Below are 20,025 nucleotides of genomic sequence, written 5' to 3' on the forward strand. Positions count from 1 at the left end.
TCGAGCTGCAGAACCACTTTCTTATCACTTTAGAGAGTCAGAGGAGGCTTCTGCTCCAGATGATGAGGCACAGGTTGAGGCTGCCATTCAGACGAGCTTGGTGGATCAATACAGGCAGGAGGAGATGGCCCGGTACAGAGAGCGATTACGACCATCATGCTATGAATCAGGATCTGGATCAACGACTGGTGGGGAAGAATTCGAGTTAAGAAGGACTACCTCAGCCAGAGAGCCTGGTGGTAGAGAGAGCAGACGCAGCATGTCTTCTTTGTTGGGAGCTTTTGACAGTAGGAGGAGGTCCTCCAGAGATATTCCAGTAAGAGCCAGCATTCAGGATTTGGATCCACATGCTTTGCCCAGTAAGGATTCAAAACAGCAGAGAATTGACAGTATGCTAAAAATGATAAGAAGAATGATATGTGGCGAGCTATTGGATCATAGTTTCATTTCAGCCATATTTCAGCAAATGCAGCAGCCAATCCTTACTACCGATCTGCTATTTCAGCAATAGAGACTGCCGGCCAGGATGTAGATCCTCCAGGACCTAAGGACATTTATGGTCAGCTTCTTGACAGCAACAAGGAGGATCTATAGAGATGGATTACTTCTTACAAAAATAAATGGCTTACGTACGGTCTGACAGTGATGTGTGATGGTTGGACAGGTCCTACTAGACGGAGCATCATTAATTTTTTGACATACTGTGATGGAAAAACATTTTTTCACAAATCAATTGATACTTCAAATAAGATGCACGATGCCACATATATCCTTGATCTGATGGAGGAAGTGATTGATTCAGTGAGTGAGCAGCATATCGTGCAGGTCATCACAGATAACGGACCACAATATAAGGCTGTCGGAGAGTTGCTGATGGAGCAGTAACCGCTGATATACTGGACCCCATGTGCTACACATTGCATTGATCTTATATTGATGGATATCGGGAAGATTTGCAGGGTGCAGCAGGTAGTAGAGATTGCCCAGACCATTACTAGATTCATCTACAACCACACATGGATTCTTTTATTGATGCGGACGTATACTGGGGAGGAGATCTTACGACCGGATATCACATGGTTTGCTACCAACTACATAACACTTGATAGTCTTCTTCAGAAGAAAGCAGTCCTACGTCAGATGTTTGTCAGTGCCGAGTGGCAGGAGAGCAGATATGCGAGGGCCGGCACTGATGGAAGTCATGTGGAGAACTTGATGACGAGTCAGTCATTTTGGCAGCGGACTGAGAAGGTAGTGAAGGCTATCAAGCCTTTATATGAGGTGCTTTGCACCGTGGACAGCGAGAGATACCCCCAGATGGGCTTCCTATATTACATGATGGAGAGGCAAAGAAACAGATCAGTGAGAATGATCCCAAGCATGCTCAAGAATTCATTAACATCATGGAGCACCGTTGGGACTATCAGATGGACAGAGATTTGCATCTAGCTGGTAAGTTTGGATTCAAGAATGTTTTAAAATATTTTTTCGAAGTATAAAAATAAAAATGTGCTTAATCAGTCTTGAAATTTATCTGCAACTTATTACTTGAATCCGAGATTTCAGTATACTATTTCGGGGATAGATATAGACAGCGAGCTTCTTGCTGCTCTTCGCAATGTTATATATAAGATGGTGTCCAATCCAGAAAACACGTCGTTGTGTCTGCAAGAGGTATGCTAGTTTAGAACCAAACTTCGCTATACCGATATCGGACGACGTGCCGATGTCGGACCGGTACGATACCGATACCATACCGTACCGACACACGATACGCCTAGGCGTATCGGTCCGATACCGATACACAATATTTTTTTCGATTTTCAATTTTTTTTTTGGATTTTTAAAGTTAATAATTGATAAATACAACCTCAATATGACATTATATTGCATATTATTGACATATTTGAGTTCAATTTGGAGTTAGGTTGCGGTACAAAGACTCTTGATCCAAAATTTCAAACATATATTTATTTACATTATATTTCAACTATGTCATCTTAAAACTAAAGAAAAAATATATAAAATATGTATTAAAATGTATCTAAATATTTAAGTACAAAGCGCAATAACTGATATACGAACCTTAAGATGTACTCTACATTTAATTTCTTGTCGAGTGTTTGTGACGCTCGTAGATATCTGGATCATCAACATAGTCTGAAGGAATATCAGTCAAACCCTCTAGCCAAGCTGCACCGTACTCTCGAATATTCATCATCCCATAAGGCATCCTCTCTGGATTGTAAGACATCTCAGATCTCTCGCTAAAATTCTGACTCTGAGAAGTATCCTCGAGATGATGGTACGGTTGTGGAGAACCCATCCAAATATGCCAGTAGCAAAATCTGATCCGTAAGATACTCCAGGCTGCATAAGGTAGTAACCACTAGAAGATGATGCTTCGGATGCACCATATGCATATGGATCATAAGGTGGCTGTGGATAATAGGATCCATAATGCGAGGATGATCCAAATACATCCATGGACCCTACTCCACGTGCAAGATCGTCCGCAGTATATATATATAATTAAAATATATGCAAGTATAACAAAACATGATAGTTTAATGATAATTAAAATAATTATATATAATTTTAAAATAATTTTAATAATTATTTTAAAACTTATAAATTCAAATTAAATATGTTATATGCTTCAAATAATATTTTTAAATTAACTAAAATATAACACTATTTTTATATATTTTTTATTTTATAATTAAATTTTTTAATTTAAATAATTAAAAAAATAATTTTTTAATTTCAAATATTTGAAAAAAAATTAAAATTAGATTTAAGTAGCTTGAATCATTCTAAACATGATTCCCAACCTCTAATTTTTTTTCCTAAAATTTAATTTTTTTTAATTTTTAAATAAATAAATATTTAAAAATATTTAAAAAATATATAATTAACAAAAATTAATAATTTTGGTGTCATCGTGTAGATCTTCCAAACATCTATCACATATAATTAAATCATACCAAAATCATAAGATTTTGGCATGATTTTCTCCTATTTTTATTTTACCTCATTTTTATCCTATTTCTAACAACAAAAATAAAAAAAATATTTACTAACAAAATAACAGATTATCTTACCTCCGGCCAAAGATCAGCCTCTTCTCAAATCACTCCTCCAATTTCACAAAATTTTGCCTTCTTTTCTAATTTTTTGGAGGTCTCAACGATTAAGTTGCCCGCGGCCATGGATGTTCTCTGAGAACTCTCAAAGAACACTGAAGGCCTGGTGCTTATTAAAGCACCAGGCCCTCCCCCATGTGAAGTGGGCCACGCTCATTTCTCTCTCCCCTCCCTCTCCCCAACCACGTGAAAAGGCCCCCACCTTCCCCCCTCCCCCCTCCCCTATGTGAAATGGTCCTCTGGGCAGTACGGTTCGGTTCACCCCGAATCGACGGCGAACCGAGCTATACCGCCCGATTCCGGGCGATATGGGCCCGAATCGCACCGAACCAGGAGGTTCGGTGCGGTTCGGGGTCGTTTTTCGAAAAACAGGCCCGAATCGAACCGGTAAGGGACCGGTCCGGCTCGGTACATCCCGTACCGGACGGTTCGGCCCGGTACGGCAAACTCTGTTTAGAACAGATGTAATTATTCAACTGAATTCGATCTGATATATTTATAAATAATAAATATATTTTGTTTCAGACAAAACAGTTTAGAGAGGATCAGATAGTTTTGGAGTCCCATCAGCTGTCGTAAGCAAAAAACAGATGAATCCAGATAAATTACATATCAATAATGAGCAATATAGATTGATATGTAATTTTGCTTAATAATATCATCAAATTTGATATGTAATTTTTCTTTTGTAGCTGAATGATGGATTCATTTTGGAACGTCAGCAGAAAATTTGAGATATATGGCTGTCCGTATTCTTTCTCAGACGATCTCTGCTAGTGGCTGTGAGCGTAATTAGTCCACTTTCGTCCTTATCCACAGCAAACAGAAAAATGGTCTGACACAAAAATGCCTCGACGATCTTGTATATGTTCACTACAATCTGAGGTTGAGGCTAAAATGTATTCAGGAGGAAATTCAGTTGAAGTATACTAATCCGACGCTGGATGATTATGCCGACGAGGATGACGATCGAATCATCGGATGGCTTGCAGATCAGCAACAGGAGCCAGAGCTTGATGAGCTAAGATCCCCTCCACGACCAGCCAGTGTGGTGACGAGGGAGATCAGGGTGGATCCAGGACAATGGACAGAAAAAATATTCCACATAGGGTTCCAGCTGATCAGCCACAGCCTGAGGGGACACAAGGGACTCATTCATCACATGACTCGCTGTCCGATACATCTTCCCAGAGATTCGAGCGAGAGATGTATAGACGATCCTTCCGACAGCCAGCAAGAAGGCATCCATCCTCCCAATCACAGAAAACTCAGTCACAGAGAGGCACAAGGAGGAGAAAGGAAAAGACAGTTGCACGTGCACCACTCTCGAGAGTACAGGAGCTATCTGGTTCAGATACGGACATCAGGGAGAGTGATGATGCTACTGGTAGTAGTAGCCATGGATCTGATGATTAGGGAGAACTGAAGGACAGGAGACCACCGTTTATGAGACACAGCAACAGAGTGATATTCGATTCACCGATGAGTCTCAATTTACACATGTCACACAGGATAGGGATCATGATGGACGAGTCGGTAGAGACCGTGGGGAGCCGATTTCATATAGACGACAGGCTCCTAAAGGTCGTCCAGCATATGATATAGCTGCGGACAATCTTGCACGTAGAGTAGGATCCATGGATGTATCTGGATCATACTCGCATTATGAATTCTATTATCCACAGCCACCTTATGATCCATATGCATATGGTGCATCCGAGGCATCATCTTCTAGTGATTACTATCCTATACAGTCTGGAGCATCTTACGGATCAGATTTTGCTACTAGCATATTTGGATGGGCTCCTCCACAATCGTACCATCATCCCGAGGATATATCTCAGAATCAGAGTTTTAGCGAGAGGTCTGAAATGTCTTACAATCCAGAGAGGATGTCTTATGGAATGATGAATATTCGAGAGTACAGTGCAGCTTGGCTAGAGATTAGACTGATGTCCATTCAGACTATATTGATGATCCAGACATCTACGAGCATCACAGACACTCGACAAGAAATTAAATGCAGAATATATCTTAAGGTTCGTATATCAATTATTGCGCTTTGTACTTAAATATTTAGATACATTTTAATACATATTTTATATATTTTTTCTTTAGTTTTAAGACGACATAATTGAAATATAATATAAATAAATATATGTTTGAAATTTTGGATCAAGAGTCTTTGCACCGCAACCTAACTCCAAATTGAACCCAAATATATCAATAATATGCAATATAATGTCATTCTGAGGTTGTATTTATCAATTATTAACTTCAAAAATCTCCAAAAATAAAATTTGGAAATCGAAAAAAAAAATTGTGTACCGATACCGAAATGGTACGCCTTGGCGTACCATGTGTCATTACGGTACGGTATGATAGTACCGTACCATACCGGTCCGACACCGGCACGCCGTCCGGTACCGATACAGCAAACCCTAGATAGGATTATCTTTTTGTAGTGATTTGACATAATGGTAAGGTTGCTCTAAAAATCACCTGAAGGTCACAAATTTGAAATACAGAAACAGCCACTCCATATGCAGAGATAACACTGCATATCATTTTGTGGTGATGTTTTCCAAGTGCCAGCACAATAACCATGTTGTGCCAAGATTTGGCTTGCACTGGTTTAAAATGTTCGGCTTCAAAGCTTTGCGCATACAACAGAAACACAAAAGCTAAAACTGGAGTCTGAATTATTAAAACACCCTACTTAGTCAATACTGAAATTTACACACATGTACTACAAAAAAAAAGATGAAAATAGTTTCACTAATATTAGTGCCTTACATTCCTCATAATGTGTGTGTATAATGCATTCATGTTTCTCATATATTTTCCTTGCCACTATGATAGTAAGTGCATGAGCCTGTATGTGATAAACAATTTGCTGACTTCCTGGTCAATACAGTATAAGGTCATCAATGAATAAGCTTTAAATATGAAGGCAAAAGAAATGAATCTTCTTGGAGTATATTTTGCTCCTTGGGACAATCATATAAAATAGTCATCCAAGATGGAACAAAGTGTTAGCAATACCTGAAGTTGTCATTTTTAGTAGCTCTATCGTTCTGTCAACAACAGCCTCACAAATCATCTCAGGAGAAAAAACAGCACCAGGAGTTGATGCTTGCTGAGGTTTATAACAAGGGGCAACTAGAAGCACACGCCTCCACCAATCTGGTGATGGAGTTGTACGAAGAGCATGTCTTAGACAGCGCAAAGCCCTTTCCCAATCTAGACTTCCCTTAGGAATGGAATAAGCAAGATCCTATGCCAGCAATAAACGAAATTCAATTGGAATTGGAGAAAATAAGCAGATGATAATAAAAATACAACTGTCATCTAGAACATGGATTTCCCCCATTTTATGTTCTTTATTTTGCAGATTTCTTGGTGTTTGTGTCTCAAGTCTGAATGTGATCTAAGTACTTTGCTGATCAGAGCAACATGTACTTTGTTGGTCAGAGCAACATGCATGTACAAGTCAGCAGTGTATTCAGCACTAGTTATTTCCCTTGAGTGCAGCAAGTTAGCAATACAGTTATTTCCTATATTTTCGCACTATTAGAGTGTGAACCTTGGGGCAATGGTAAATTGCTCCATTGTAATACAAAGAACACAGGGTCAAAACACAGAAACAGCCTCTTTGCATGCAAGGGTAAAGCTACGTACATTTGACCCTTCCCAAATCATGCAAAGGTGGGAACCTCGTGCACTGGCCCACCCTTTTTAGATGATAAAATCAGTAAAACCTATCAATCCTGAACAAGACGGCGACTTCATCAAATCAGAGCTTATATTCGGCAGGACCAACCACTTCCACCCCTATATATAGTAAGTTTGTAATATTATTTTTCTATTGTAGTGAAACTGTGGAAGTTTCCTTCATCCTAACTCGCCATTCTTTAGACTTGAGCAATCCCTTAAATCTCCTACAATAAACCAAAATTGTCATGAACCATCAATACAATCCCCTTCTGAAAAAGCAATGCAATCTTCATCATCTTCTACGTTTTATGCCTATTGTACTTCATGAAAGCAGCTAAGCTTTTAGCTTGAAATGTAGACATATCCTCAATGCCGGATGGAGAAAGATGCATGCAACTATTTGATACACTGAAAAACCCCCATAAAATGCAGTTAAACAATACATAGGGAGGTAAAATTTCAAAATCATTAAAGTAATACTTATTATATAATGAATACTTCTGCTCGTGGTTTTCAACAGAAAACCAATTTATTTAGTATAAAACCCATTGCATTTTGTTGACCTGCTTGTAGCATGCATTTTTCTTAAGGATACTTCCATGATCATGAGCCTCGATGTAAAGAGACAATTAGCCCAAACATCAAGAAGGCACTTGCAGAGATTTGTCTTTTCTCTAGATGTCTAACACATGCAGCATGTTGAAGTATTTATGAAAGGGTTTTTCCCACCACAAAATTATTGTAAAAATGCTACACTACTTTCAATAGTGATGAACACTTTTTAGTATCCAACAGACATATGCCCAATGATTCAAGTCCCATGGTGGACGAGGTCATCCTAGTTTTTCAGTAGAATGGGATGCTGCGCCATTCCTCCCCATCTTGAAACTTGGGACAGGAAATGTCTCGGGACATATAGCCCAGGATGCTAGTACGATAGTGGGATGATGCAGTCACGACTCACAACACTTGGGGTGGTGCCCCATCCTAACATCCTGTGGGGCATGAAACCATGACTTAAATCCTTCTATATGCCTGAGGTGATTATCTTTCTCATGTGACTTTTATCAGTTTATATGCTAAGTTGAATATGAAAACAGGAAGAAGTTAAAGTAGCTTTATTGATAGGAATGGCATGGGAAGTACAAAAACATGAGCTCATCTTCCTTGATGAAATACCTGATGAAACTGACCTGCTTTCCGTTTCTTCATCAGCTCTATCTAATCCAATATATATTTGTAAATGGCCTTGAAGGGGTTTGAAACCTTACCTAAGGCACGAAGTACTCTAAAATGGATACTCGAGCACAATACTGAATAGAAAAGACCTTCTTAGGATGTACCGAAAGATGTAGATGCTACATCAAGACAGTCAAACTACTAAGGAACCGCTACTCCATAGCAGTGAATAAAAAAGCGCGCCTTAAGGCTAGGCGCATGGTGCATGCTGCCCAACGCTTAATTAACAGCTAGACGAGACGATTTGCCTCAGGCGCACTTGAGGCGCCCTAGGCGTGTGCCTAGCTGGTTCATGTAAGGCGTTCAATAAGCATGCCCAATAGGACTTTTCAGAATTTTAGTCAAATAAGGAATATACAGCTGGTAATTAGGTTAAGAGTTTTAAATTTTAATTATCTAGGGACTCTAAAGTGGGCTGCCAACTGCCTCTTCGTTTAACTAAAAAACAAACTTTAAAACCAACAAGTCCATCTATATTTAAATTTTAAAATTTAAACTATTCTTAACCAAGAAGAAGTCCACGTCTTTTAGAATTCTCCTTCAGCCAGAAAACCAAAGAAACGACGCATCTAATCAATGAATGCACATAACAGAAGCAGTGAAGGACTCTCGGACTCTCTCCCTGCTTGCTGTTCGGTACTTCCTGAACCGATCTCTTCCTCCCTCTCTCTCTCTCATTGCATGCCTATTCTTTTCTCTCTATTTTATCTTTTTTTTCCTGTCATGCTCATGCTCATGCTCATGTAATTGTTCATTTACATGCAGCATGGCTTCTGAAAATGTTAAAAAAGATCCAGGATGGAAATATGGCTATTTAGCAGATCCTAAAAACAAAAACAATGTCACCTATAGCTTTTGCAGCAAATAAGCTAAAGGTGGCATCTATAGGCGGAAACAACATTTAATTGGAGGTTTTAGAAATATCATAGCATGCCGAAAATGCCCTAAACATGTGAAAGTAGAAATTAGAGAGTTTATGCAAAAGACAAAAGATGAAAAGGATGATTTAAATTTGCTGCCTGATTATGATGATGTTGTTTGGAAGATAAGGAAGAAGATGAAATTGCCCTAGTTGATCCTCATGAAAGAAAATTGCAGATCTGAGAAACAAGGGCAATAAAAAACCAAGACAACATGGTCCTATGGATGCCTTTTGCAATATCAGACCACTATCAATGATGCATATAAGAAAGAGCTGAGAGAAAAAGCATGTGCAAACCTAGCAAGATGGATGAATGAAGCTGCAATTCCCTTTGAGGCTGTGAAACTAGATAGTTTTGGAGTAGCAGTTGAGTCCATTGGACGATATGGAGTGGGCATAAACCTCCGACTGCTTATGAAGTTCAGGTTCCTCTTCTAAAAAAAGAGGTAGCCCACACTAATGAGATAATGAAGAGTCATAAAGAGGAATGGGCAAGAATCGGATGTACTATCATGTCTGATCGTTGGTAAGATAGGAGTCATAAGACATTGATAAACTTTTTGGTCAATTGTTCAAAAGGAAGTATGTTTATTGAATCTATTGTTGCATCTGCCTACATGAAGACCGGAGAAAACTAATTCAAATTACTTGATAGGATGGTCCAAAAAGTTGGAGTTGAGAATGTCGTACAAGTCATAACTAACAATGCATCAAGTTATGGATTGGCTGGTAAGTTTGTTTAAAGTATTTTTCTTTATAATTGTCCTATTACTATATTTATGTTAGTAGTTTGTTAATAATAAATTTGACATTGGAACTTGTGTTATTAGGACAACTTTTGGAGGCAAAGTATCCCACATTATATTGGACACCTTGCGCTGCCCATTGTGTGGATTTGATGCTAGAAGACATTGGGAAGCTTCCTTCCATTGCAAGAACTATCAAAAAGGCAATTGAATTGACTGGGTATATTTATAACCATTCTAGTGTCTTTAATATGATGAGAAAGTACACCAGCCAAAGAAACTTGCTAAGGCCAACAAAAACTAGGTTTGCTACTTCATTCCTCACACTATCAAGCATACACAGGCAACATGACAATTTAAGAAAAATGTTTACATCTGAAGAATGGTCAACTAGTAAATGGGCAAAGGAGCAAATGGGAAAAAAGGCATGTCAAGCTGTTTTATCACCTTCATTTTGAAATGGTATTCTTTATGCTCTTAAAGTGTCAGGTCCCCTTGTTCGTGTGCTTCGTTTAGTTGATTCTGAAAAATGACCTGCTATGGCCTACATATATGAGGCCATGGATAGAGCTAAGGAAGTAATTGCAAAGTCATTCCACCATAAGGAGGATAAATACAGTGAGGTCTTTAAGATCATTGATACTAGGTGGAATTGCCAACTACATCAGCCTTTACATGCAGCTGGGCATTACTAGAACCCTGAGTATTATTATGATAACCGCCAAATTGAGCAAGATGAAGAGGTGAATGATGGGCTGTATAAATGCATTGCAAGGCTGGTTCCAAATCTTGGTGATCAAGATAAGATTGGTGAAGAGCTTTCAAAGTACCAAAATGCTGAAGGCTTATTTGGTATCCCTATGGCAATTAGGCATAGGAAGACAAAGGCACCAGATAAAAATTCTTAATCACTAATTTAGTAGTAAAGGCCTAACATTCTTATTTGACTAAGTAATTGTTAATTATTATTTGCAGCCAATTGGTGGTCTTCATATGGAGCTTCAACTCCTAAATTACAACAGTTTGCTATAAAAATTCTTAGCCTAACATGCAGCTCATCAGGATGTGAACGAAATTGGAGTGTTTTTGAACATGTAAGTACCTATGAGATGTTGCCTTAGTTTGGACTTTATAAGCAGACAACCAATTTTAATGTAACTTCAACCCATTTTGTAGATTCATAGCAAAAAGAGAAACAAGCTTGCACAATCCCGCTTAAATGACTTGGTATATATTAAGTACAACAGGACTTTGATGAGGAGATTTAAGCTGCGGGATACACTTGATCCTATTTCATTGAAAGATATAGATGAAAGTAATGAGTGGTTAACTGGAAGGACTGAAGAAGGATCTGCTGAGGATCAATCTATTTTGATGGTGAAGATTTGACATGGGAAAATGTTGCTAGAGCTTCTGGAGTAGAAGAGAAAAGATTTAACCTGAGGTCACGAGGAGGCAGGGTAGGGGAGAGGGCAGCAGGCCCAAGTTCTAGCTCAATCATGCTTCATGTGAGAGAGAGGCTGAAATAGATGAAGAAGATGATGAGGGATACAAATCTGGTGATGGGGAAGATGCTTATGGGCCACTAGACTATGATGAGGATGAGGATGAATATTGAGGCCAACGAGTCAATGACTGATTATTTTTATTAGAATCTTAGACATTTATTAGAGCTGAGTTGACATTATGGTGTTTTTTAGTTTACTTACCTTTAGTTGTTTAAGGTTCAGCTTATCTTTTGTTGTTTGAGTTGACATTATGGTGTTTGGATTGTTGTTTGAGCCTTGAGGTTCATTATTATGGTGTTTGGATTATTGTTTGAGGTTCATTAGTTTATATAATACTACTATTTTGTGTTACAGATGCTGTTATATAATTTTATATGTTTTTTGCTTTAATTAGTGCCTAAATTCACTCAGGCGCACGCCTAAGCCTTGCGCCTAGTGCCTAAGCGCCAACAGCCCTTTGCGCTTTAGTGCGCCTAGGGCTTTTTAATACAATGCTCCATGCCATGCTGACCAAGACAATAGAGGAGGCAAAGCATGCAATCAGCACCACAACTTCAGCTACCTAAGCAAATGTATGAATCATGCCTAATGTATCCCAGCTATCTAGTTTGGTCACACGAATATAAAGACAAAAACCTATACAAGACTTTGGGTTCACTTTGGCCCTCGTGGAAAGAACCTATGTGAATGAGGCTAATAGACTCATTTGTAGGCCTTGCGGAAACTGGATCTTCTGGTCAAAACGACAGAAAACGGACCCTCAGCAAATGCAAGGTTATACTCTTCCATGTCTACAAGTAAATGCTATCTCAAAGTGAACAAGTTACCCTATCAACAAATCAGAAGCTAGCTAATCCACTACGCAAGACATTTACCAGGAGAACATTCACCAATTCATCCTTGAAAATTGAAACAATTACCTATAATTGACAGATTCAAGTATTGCAACATCATTGTTGCATAGTTACTGTTGCACGACTAGGCAGGCCAGAATGTTACTTTGCCTATGTGTGCAGCTTCTTGACGACTTATCTCAATAATGCTTGTTTGTCCTTACTGCAAAGTTGGACAGTAAATGCATCATTGAACTTTTTCATTTTATAAAGTAAATAACATAAGGTGAAGGAGTCAGACTATCAAGAAAGCACAACCTAGCTACTCCAGTAAGCAAGACATTCACTGGTGCAAACCTTCACCAGTTCATCCTTGCAAGTTGAAAAATAATCGGTACCAAAGAAAGAATTTTTTTGAGATAAAGAAAGAATTCTTTTCGTTGTCCCATTCCACGCATTCATTGACATTAAGTCTGACTGTTGATCTATTTGTGTTGCATCCAACCTAATATAGCATCTTCCTCCATCTTTTACAATTTCTTTTACACTTTCTATTTCTTTACCACCTTTCTTTAAGCCCTTGCAACCCTAATCAAACTACTTTTAAACATTCAAAAAACCCCTATCATAAACTATCTTACACCTCCCTATTCATTTTTGTAATCACGTATACAACCTTGATTATTTATATATTATCAAGTCTCATGTTTAGTGAAATCTCTACCAAAATTGGGAATAAATTATTGAATAAATCTTTTCAAATATCAAATAAAACTTTCGATTCACTTTTCATAACTCAAAACTCATCGATCAATTATTTTCACATAGGTTGCCAGCTCCAACAGTTAAAGCCACAGTTTGCAATATCGGTACTGGATGCCATACTGCACCATGCTAATCCAGTACCAATAATGCCCAATACGGATGTCAGTTCAGCGTAACAAGACTCATTACGCTCCCCATACCGAGTCTCAATTCAGTACCAGTACAGTATTGTACATCCATTATAAGACCATAGGCACTAGTATGGTGAACCTTAGTTCAAGCTATTCATAGTTATTAGCAATGCAAGAAATTCTGTGAAGTTAAAACTGAAGCATTCACTATCTTTGCAACCTATAAAATTAAAAAACACTCATTCCTTATACCTTCTGGCGTTGATGTTGTTATAATAGACCATATCCTATGTTGTTTCATATCTATTAACTACTGCTCAATCAATTGTCAAAGTATCACTACTAGTGCTTCCTAGTAATGGTATGTGTGGCATGATACTATATGCCTCCTCGCAATAGCACCACAGTGGAGGTGAAATGCCATGTTTTGGTACCAAAGCTGAATGGGAATGGGCATGCCTTCATCCAGTGTCCTAAAATGTGGTGCATAAGGCCATATGCAGATGTTGTTCTTGACCACACTGCATTTACTAAATGCATCATACCATATCCAGGCCAAAAAGGCAGTCCATTTAGCAATATGCAGCCATATTTACAGCTCAATTAGTATCACAGCAGTCACCAGCATATGTAGCCAACTTAGCATTATGAGGCCAAATGTGTGCGGATGGAGCATGTCAAAACAAACAGTTAGGTTGGATTTCGGTTTCAACTATGTTATAATTACTGCTATTAGTATGAACTATTAAGTAACTAGTCGTAATAGTTGTTGTTATTAACATCAATATTGTTTATAAAACAAAAAATACCATCATTGTTGTCGCTTTTGTCGTACTTAATGTATTTTATTTATTTTACATAGTTAAAAATACTAACCAGATATGCTCCCGCATATAGCACGTGCATATGCGTACGCTGTATGCTCCCTTGAATGCTAGCATACTTCAATCGCTTTTTAAAACACTGCTTGTACTTACCCATAGAATCTGGTATAGACAATCACCAATGTTTTTATCCTTGGCTGCAATATTGAGATTACAGCTTTAACATTTAGTATATGTGACAATGTTGTGAATGTATTTGGTTTCCATAATGTACTATGTGAAACTATACTAGTAATTTACACCTATAGAATTGCTCATTAGGATCAGCATTGAATCTTTAACCATTTCAATTTTTATAAGTGCATTTGAAACATGGTGGAAATAATTTACATAGACACAAGCACAAGAACAAGTGAGCAATAAAACAAGATTAACTAATTGGATAACAAGAGCTTGTATTCAAGCACTAACCTAGTTTGTTAGAAAAAGGAATTGATAAAGGTTTTGAAGGAAAAAGTTTATTTTGCCTACCTCTCCATGCAATGGTTCTCCTAAGACGCTTGGATAAGTTATAGGGGAATAGCGCAAAGTTGCTAATGGTTCACCAGTAATACTTGGATAGGACTGGGACAAGAACCGGTGAGTTGCAAATGATGGGCAGTGAAGCTGTTGATCCAACATTTGCATGTGTATAGCTACCATATCCCTCCTCCTATGAATCTCCAGGATGATGCTAAATAGCGCTTCATCATCAGGAATGTTATCCATAAACTGCAAGTTGCTGCGAAGCAACTCATAGAAGGGGATGCGACATCTGTCCTCCTCAACCAACTTCCATAAAACATCCAAACATATATGCATCCATTCGTGCAAAGGCCTCTCAGGCTTCCAGACTTTGATACCATCCGCTTCATCCAAGCCTTGCAACCTTTGGTCCCAATTAACTAACCAATTTAGCATGTGCGAGAAAATGTCAATATGGGTAGTTGGCTTTAGACTGGATTCTAGTCCAGCTAAAATAATCCTGCATGTTAATTGACGGAGATAGCTGACAGCGGTGCCCCTAAGTGACTGATTAGCCCTCATCATACTTTGTTGTGCAGAGCCAGACAGTTCAGAGGTTTTAACCGGTGATAGAGTTGCACCAGCAGACTGTTCAGTAGCAGATTGGGCAGGAGATCCAATACCATGGATTGTTGATAGGGGAGAAGCTGGATTTGAAGCATGGAAGTTTGAAGAATTAGGTACTGCAACTGTAGATGATGAAGGTATCATCATGGATGATGACACGCCAGTAGACTGTACTCCTGCCGCACCTGGCGTGCCCTGACCAACAGATGCCTCCGCAGAGGAAACTGCTGAAAGGAGAGAAGGAAGGAAAGTGTCCCACTTCACATAGCCTATGCCACACAAGCCCCGTATTGCAAACAAAAGAAACTCTGATTGTGGTGCATGACCACTGCACTGAATGATGAAAGACACAAGAACTGATTCTGTAACAGCACGCAGTTGGTCCTGGTCCTGAAATATGCACATGAATTTAAGGCATGCGAAGGATTAGTTCAACATAAGCATTAGTGTATAAATCAAGCAAAATCCAATGATTACCGGGAATTGTCCTTGCAACTGTTCAAAATCTAAGATAAACTTCTCATCTCGAGGTGGAAGATCTCTGTTGGGGGCAGTCACCCTTTTCTGCATCTTGTTCCTGATAGGATTTGTCAGCCACACATCAACAAAGCCAATTAAAAAAAAAAAATTAACCTTTCAGATGTCCAAGAAAAGAACAAATAATACAACATAAAAAGTGAAACATATAATATCATTTAAAATGAAAAATTGTATTAAACTACTTTATAGTCAATCAATCTGCCCAAACTTAAGAAAATTGAAAACTAGAACGTCAGTTCACAATGTTTTAGAACTCAAATAGTACAAATTCTCTGGCAGAAAAGTAAAACAAGAAAACAGGAAAAAAAATTTAAAAATCTATTCGGTTAAGACAAGAAAAAATATGATGTGACACTGGTCAATCATGCAAAAAGCTTATGGTCCCCTAAATCACACCAATTCCCGCATGCCACATAGCAGAGAAAGATCTCGGATATTTAGGATGCTCTCATTAAGAGTGCTAATAATGATAAATAGTTCAAAAAATAGGACTCCCTGAGAATATCGGCAAATCAGCCAGACTAGCTTCGATCAAAATCAAATTTTTTAAGCCAAACGAAGTATACAGACGAAACCAAAAACCGAACAGTGCTCACAACAGTCAAGACGTGATGAGGAAGCAAGCTTACGAGGTCTCGCGGGAGGGGTCTTCGGGCCGCTGCCGGGAATTTCTCTGCAAGGAGAAGGAGTTCAAAATCGAGAGAGAGAAGGGGGAACGTGACGGAGGGATTGAGAGGATTTAGGAGTTACCCCAAGGTAGACGTTGAAGAGATCGACGATGGCGGCCCGGGCCGGGTGGAGCTGAAGAGGCCTCGGGGCCCTCTGGTTCTGCTCCATCTCCCCCTCTCTCTCTTGCTCCTTTCCGGCGCTCTCTCTCCCTCCGATCGAGGGTTTGTTTTCTTTCGCTTGAGAGCTTGCGAGAAATTTTTCGCTTCGCCGACGACCCTCTTCAAGGGCATTTTAGGTAGAGCGGCCACCCTAAGTGGGGTGAAAGTGGACGGGGACTGAGACCGCATTCTGATTCGCCGTAAATAAATAAATATATAGATACTATTTATAATTTTATTTAATTTTATATAATATTTATTAAATTAAAAAATATAATATACTATTAATTTCAATCTATTTATAATTTTATTTAATATTATGTAATATTTGTAAAATTTGATAAATATAATTTACTATTAATTTGATTTACAATCCACCATATACCTTTCGTTCATAGTCATAATATTTAATTATCTAATTTATATTTATATTTATATACATATTATTATTATCTAATTTATATCTATATTTATTTAAAATAAATATAAATATATTTTTATATCTAACTAATATTTATATTTATATTTTTTTATTAAATAAAATAAATATAGATATAGATATATCGATACCTAATCAGATTTCAATCCTATATTGACTGGATTCAATATTAACAAAACCAAATTATGAAGCAGATGGTTGGAGTTAGCAAGGTATTTTGGGATTCATTTTACTGGGGTCATATTTGGTGGAAAGAAAAGAATGATAGGGATGATAAAATAAATAATAGATATTATTATTATTTTATTTTAAAAAAATAAAATAGATATTATTAGGAGAGTCATATTTCTTTTACCAAGTTAAGTTAGGGAGGATAATCTCAAATTGTCATTGCTGGATAGAAATGTCTAATTTTTTAGTTGAAAACTACAAATATCCGTTTTGAATTTCATTAATTCCATGACTACCAAACTCAAATCATAATAATTTTAAATTAATTAATTAATAATATGGTTGTATTTTTTTATTAAATTATGTTAAATATTTTTATTTAATAAAAAATTATAAAATATTGAAATGTATTTATCGTTACTGGTTTCTGCTGAGGTTGGAAGGCGAACAACTAGACCTTACGCAGTGATACTAGAGTGACCTGTAAAATAAAATTCAAACCGGAGGTTTTTACTCCGACGAAAATCCTTCGACGTTCAAGTCAGGAATCAAAGAGCAATAGAATCAGCAACTGATTTTCTAAAAGAAGTTACTTATCTGAATCCTCGGAGCTTTTGTTATTTATAGAGGATATGGCTGAATAATCATGGAAACATGCGGTTCTAAGATTATCGAATTGTTGGATGTGCTATTAATGAACGAGATATTCTAGTTCTTATTTACTCTCATGAGATATGGAGAGTTAGTTACATCCAAACTTATCTACTCAAGATGAACAGTTACTGCACGTGCTAGGAAACTGGCTATTCGAGATAATGAAAAAAATTCACGTGTTAGATAGGTCGCACATCAGACTGGATATAAATAGCTCAGCTTCACATATGTTAGCTCGATTGTTGGGTCGGCAACCATGAAAATAGATCGCAGGTCTGAAGTATCCATGATAACACCGATTCGAAGTATCTACGGTACCACCATAATAGTATTTATAATAAAAATATATTTTTAATATATTTATATAATTATTTTAAAAATATTTATTAATTTATATAAATATATTTTAATATTTGGAATGGTCAGCCATTGTTTAAGTAGACCGTAAACCAACAATTGGATTGAAAAAAATATATTATTTAAATTATTTGTTTAATTTTATAATTTTTTGTTATTATATTCATTTTTGGGCATCATATCATGGTCATAATGACTTAATTATCAGATAAAAACTTAAGAAAGATGAAAAAACTATTTTATCATTAGTATGGCAAGGAATGTTTCAAGAGACTGGTTCATGTGGTGCATGTGTGTTTAATCAAATGCATCCTGACTTGACCAATCACAAGATGCAAGTCTACCTACGGGAGTGATTTTTCGTATGTGAAGCATTGAATATATTTTTAAGTTGGTGACATCTGTCTTTTGTTTGATGTTGGTGGTTTATAATATGATAATTATCATCTACGGTACTTCTAATGTGATAAAATAAGAAATTTAAAAAAATTTAAAATATAACATCAACTCAAACATTTATAACAGATTTTATTTTTAAAAATATATTTTTTTTTTTGATAAGGAAGAAGGACTTTATTCGCAGGTACAGTCAACATACAAAAAGTTAGAACAGAGCCCAAAAACAAAAAATAACATCATCAAACAAAAGAGGCCCAGTTCCAGAAATAAAAAATAAATAAATAAATAATAGAGAAAAATATTAATACAAAAGGTAGCCTATTTGGAGCTTATACTTAAGATAGCCCATTAGGAGTTTACATTTGGGATAGCCTGTCAGGAGCTTATGCTTAAGAAACATCCTCCATAGGCTTATACATGGAACAACCGTTTGGAGCTCATGCTTAGGATAGCCCACTAGGAGCTCATGTCTAAGACAGTCCTCACGAGTAGGGCTGAAAATGGACCAGACTGGACCGGGCTATACCCCTATCCAAACCCAATCCGAGAAACTTTTTCAGATTTTGGGTCTGGCTTAGGCCCAAATATTTTAGAAAAAAAAGGGCCCGAGCCCGATTAGGCCAACCCGAGCCCAATCAAGGCAAACTCCTAGGTCGCCACCAGCCTGTGCCATCCCTTCTCCCCCGTCGATCACCCCATATCCTAATCCTCCAATCTACTGACCTCGTAAAGATCGTCTCGTCGTCGGACGATGACGACAGCGTTCACGGCGTCCTCATGCGCCGCCACAGATTTGATGCAGCGGAGATTAGAGGTGCACTAGATCTTAAGGGTTTATCCCAAGAGACAGAGTATAGGAGGCCACCGGAGGCGGTGACGGTGGAGATGCCATCGGCGCGTTGGATCTAGAGGAGCTTCTTGTGACGACGGATGGTGATATAGTTGGAGGGGAGGGGGAGGCGGTCGATGGCAGTAAGGAGGGAGGCAAGGAGGTGGTAGCGGTCGGAGCGCTTCCAAGTGCAGATGCGGCCATCTTGGTGGGCGATGAAGGCACGGCTGTCAGGGAAAAGGCGACAGACTTGACGGAGCCAATGGCAGGGGCAGTGGGGAAGAAGCCGAGGCAATGGAGGGAGGCGAGGTCGTATATAGAGATCTCGACAATGTAGGCAAAGTAAAGGAGGGAGGGTCTTACAACGACGACGATGGCGGGTGCTCCGTTGGGTTTGGGGAGGGAGGAGAGCCAAACGAAGGAGGCGGAAAAGGGAGGGGAGTCTGGAAGGGACGAGGCGAGGGATTGGAGGGAGGGGAAGATGATGTGGGAGGCAGAGTCGATGGTGGAGGAGGTGGCGGCAGTGCCGTCGGAGGAGGAGCTGTAGTCAGGGATGGTGGATAAAGAGAGGTGTAGGGTTCGAGGTGGCAAAGTAAAAGGACGGTCGGGTCAGTAGTGATGGTCTGGTGAAGGAGGTATTTAGGTATTCGGGCTTGCACTCGGGCCAGGCCCAGTTCAGGCCAAAGATAAGCATGAGCCTGGTCTGAAAGATAGACGGCCCTATATTTAGATCCAAATCTGGTCTGAACTGCTTTGGATTAAGTTCAAAACCCGACTCGAAGTCAGTCCGATCCGACAGACTGGCCCGAGCCAGATTCCAGCTCTATTCATGAGCTTTTATACATGG

The 20,025-nt window shown here is 38.4% G+C and overlaps 2 protein-coding genes and 1 pseudogene across 2 annotated transcripts in view; 1 reads left to right on the top strand and 2 right to left on the bottom strand.

Annotated features, from left to right (window-relative positions):
* LOC105042227 (mediator of RNA polymerase II transcription subunit 23) overlaps positions 1 to 16,472 on the bottom strand; it is a 72,285-nt gene extending 55,813 nt beyond the window's left edge. Inside the window, 5 exon segments of the mRNA XM_010919347.4 lie at positions 6,192 to 6,423; positions 14,363 to 15,352; positions 15,440 to 15,539; positions 16,132 to 16,175; positions 16,253 to 16,472. Of these exon segments, the coding sequence (XP_010917649.2) occupies positions 6,192 to 6,423; positions 14,363 to 15,352; positions 15,440 to 15,539; positions 16,132 to 16,175; positions 16,253 to 16,339 (1,453 nt within the window). The 5' untranslated portion in view covers positions 16,340 to 16,472.
* Positions 6,742 to 10,563, top strand: LOC140856012 (uncharacterized). The gene is made up of 5 exons (XM_073253194.1): positions 6,742 to 6,813; positions 7,964 to 8,065; positions 9,268 to 9,449; positions 9,671 to 9,753; positions 9,855 to 10,563. Exons 1-5 carry the CDS (start codon positions 6,742 to 6,744, stop codon positions 10,226 to 10,228), a joined length of 813 nt encoding a protein of 270 aa, XP_073109295.1. The 3' UTR covers positions 10,229 to 10,563.
* A 2,525-nt stretch (positions 16,473 to 18,997) lies between the features above and the next one.
* On the bottom strand, positions 18,998 to 19,775 carry LOC109505667 (uncharacterized; annotated as a pseudogene).
* Between the last annotated feature and the right edge of the window lie 250 nt (positions 19,776 to 20,025).

This window comes from Elaeis guineensis, chromosome 3, assembly GCF_000442705.2.
Source record: "Elaeis guineensis isolate ETL-2024a chromosome 3, EG11, whole genome shotgun sequence".
Classification (NCBI taxonomy): domain Eukaryota; kingdom Viridiplantae; phylum Streptophyta; class Magnoliopsida; order Arecales; family Arecaceae; genus Elaeis; species Elaeis guineensis.

Bases quoted from the DNA above. Each gene is read 5' to 3' on its own strand.
- LOC140856012 (XM_073253194.1), top strand. From the start codon at position 6,742: ATGGTAAATTGCTCCATTGTAATACAAAGAACACAGGGTCAAAACACA. The intron at 9,450-9,670 runs GTTCCTCTTCTA...CTAATTCAAATT, and splicing joins CGACTGCTTATGAAGTTCAG to ACTTGATAGGATGGTCCAAA. The intron at 9,754-9,854 runs GTAAGTTTGTTT...TTGTGTTATTAG, and splicing joins ATCAAGTTATGGATTGGCTG to GACAACTTTTGGAGGCAAAG.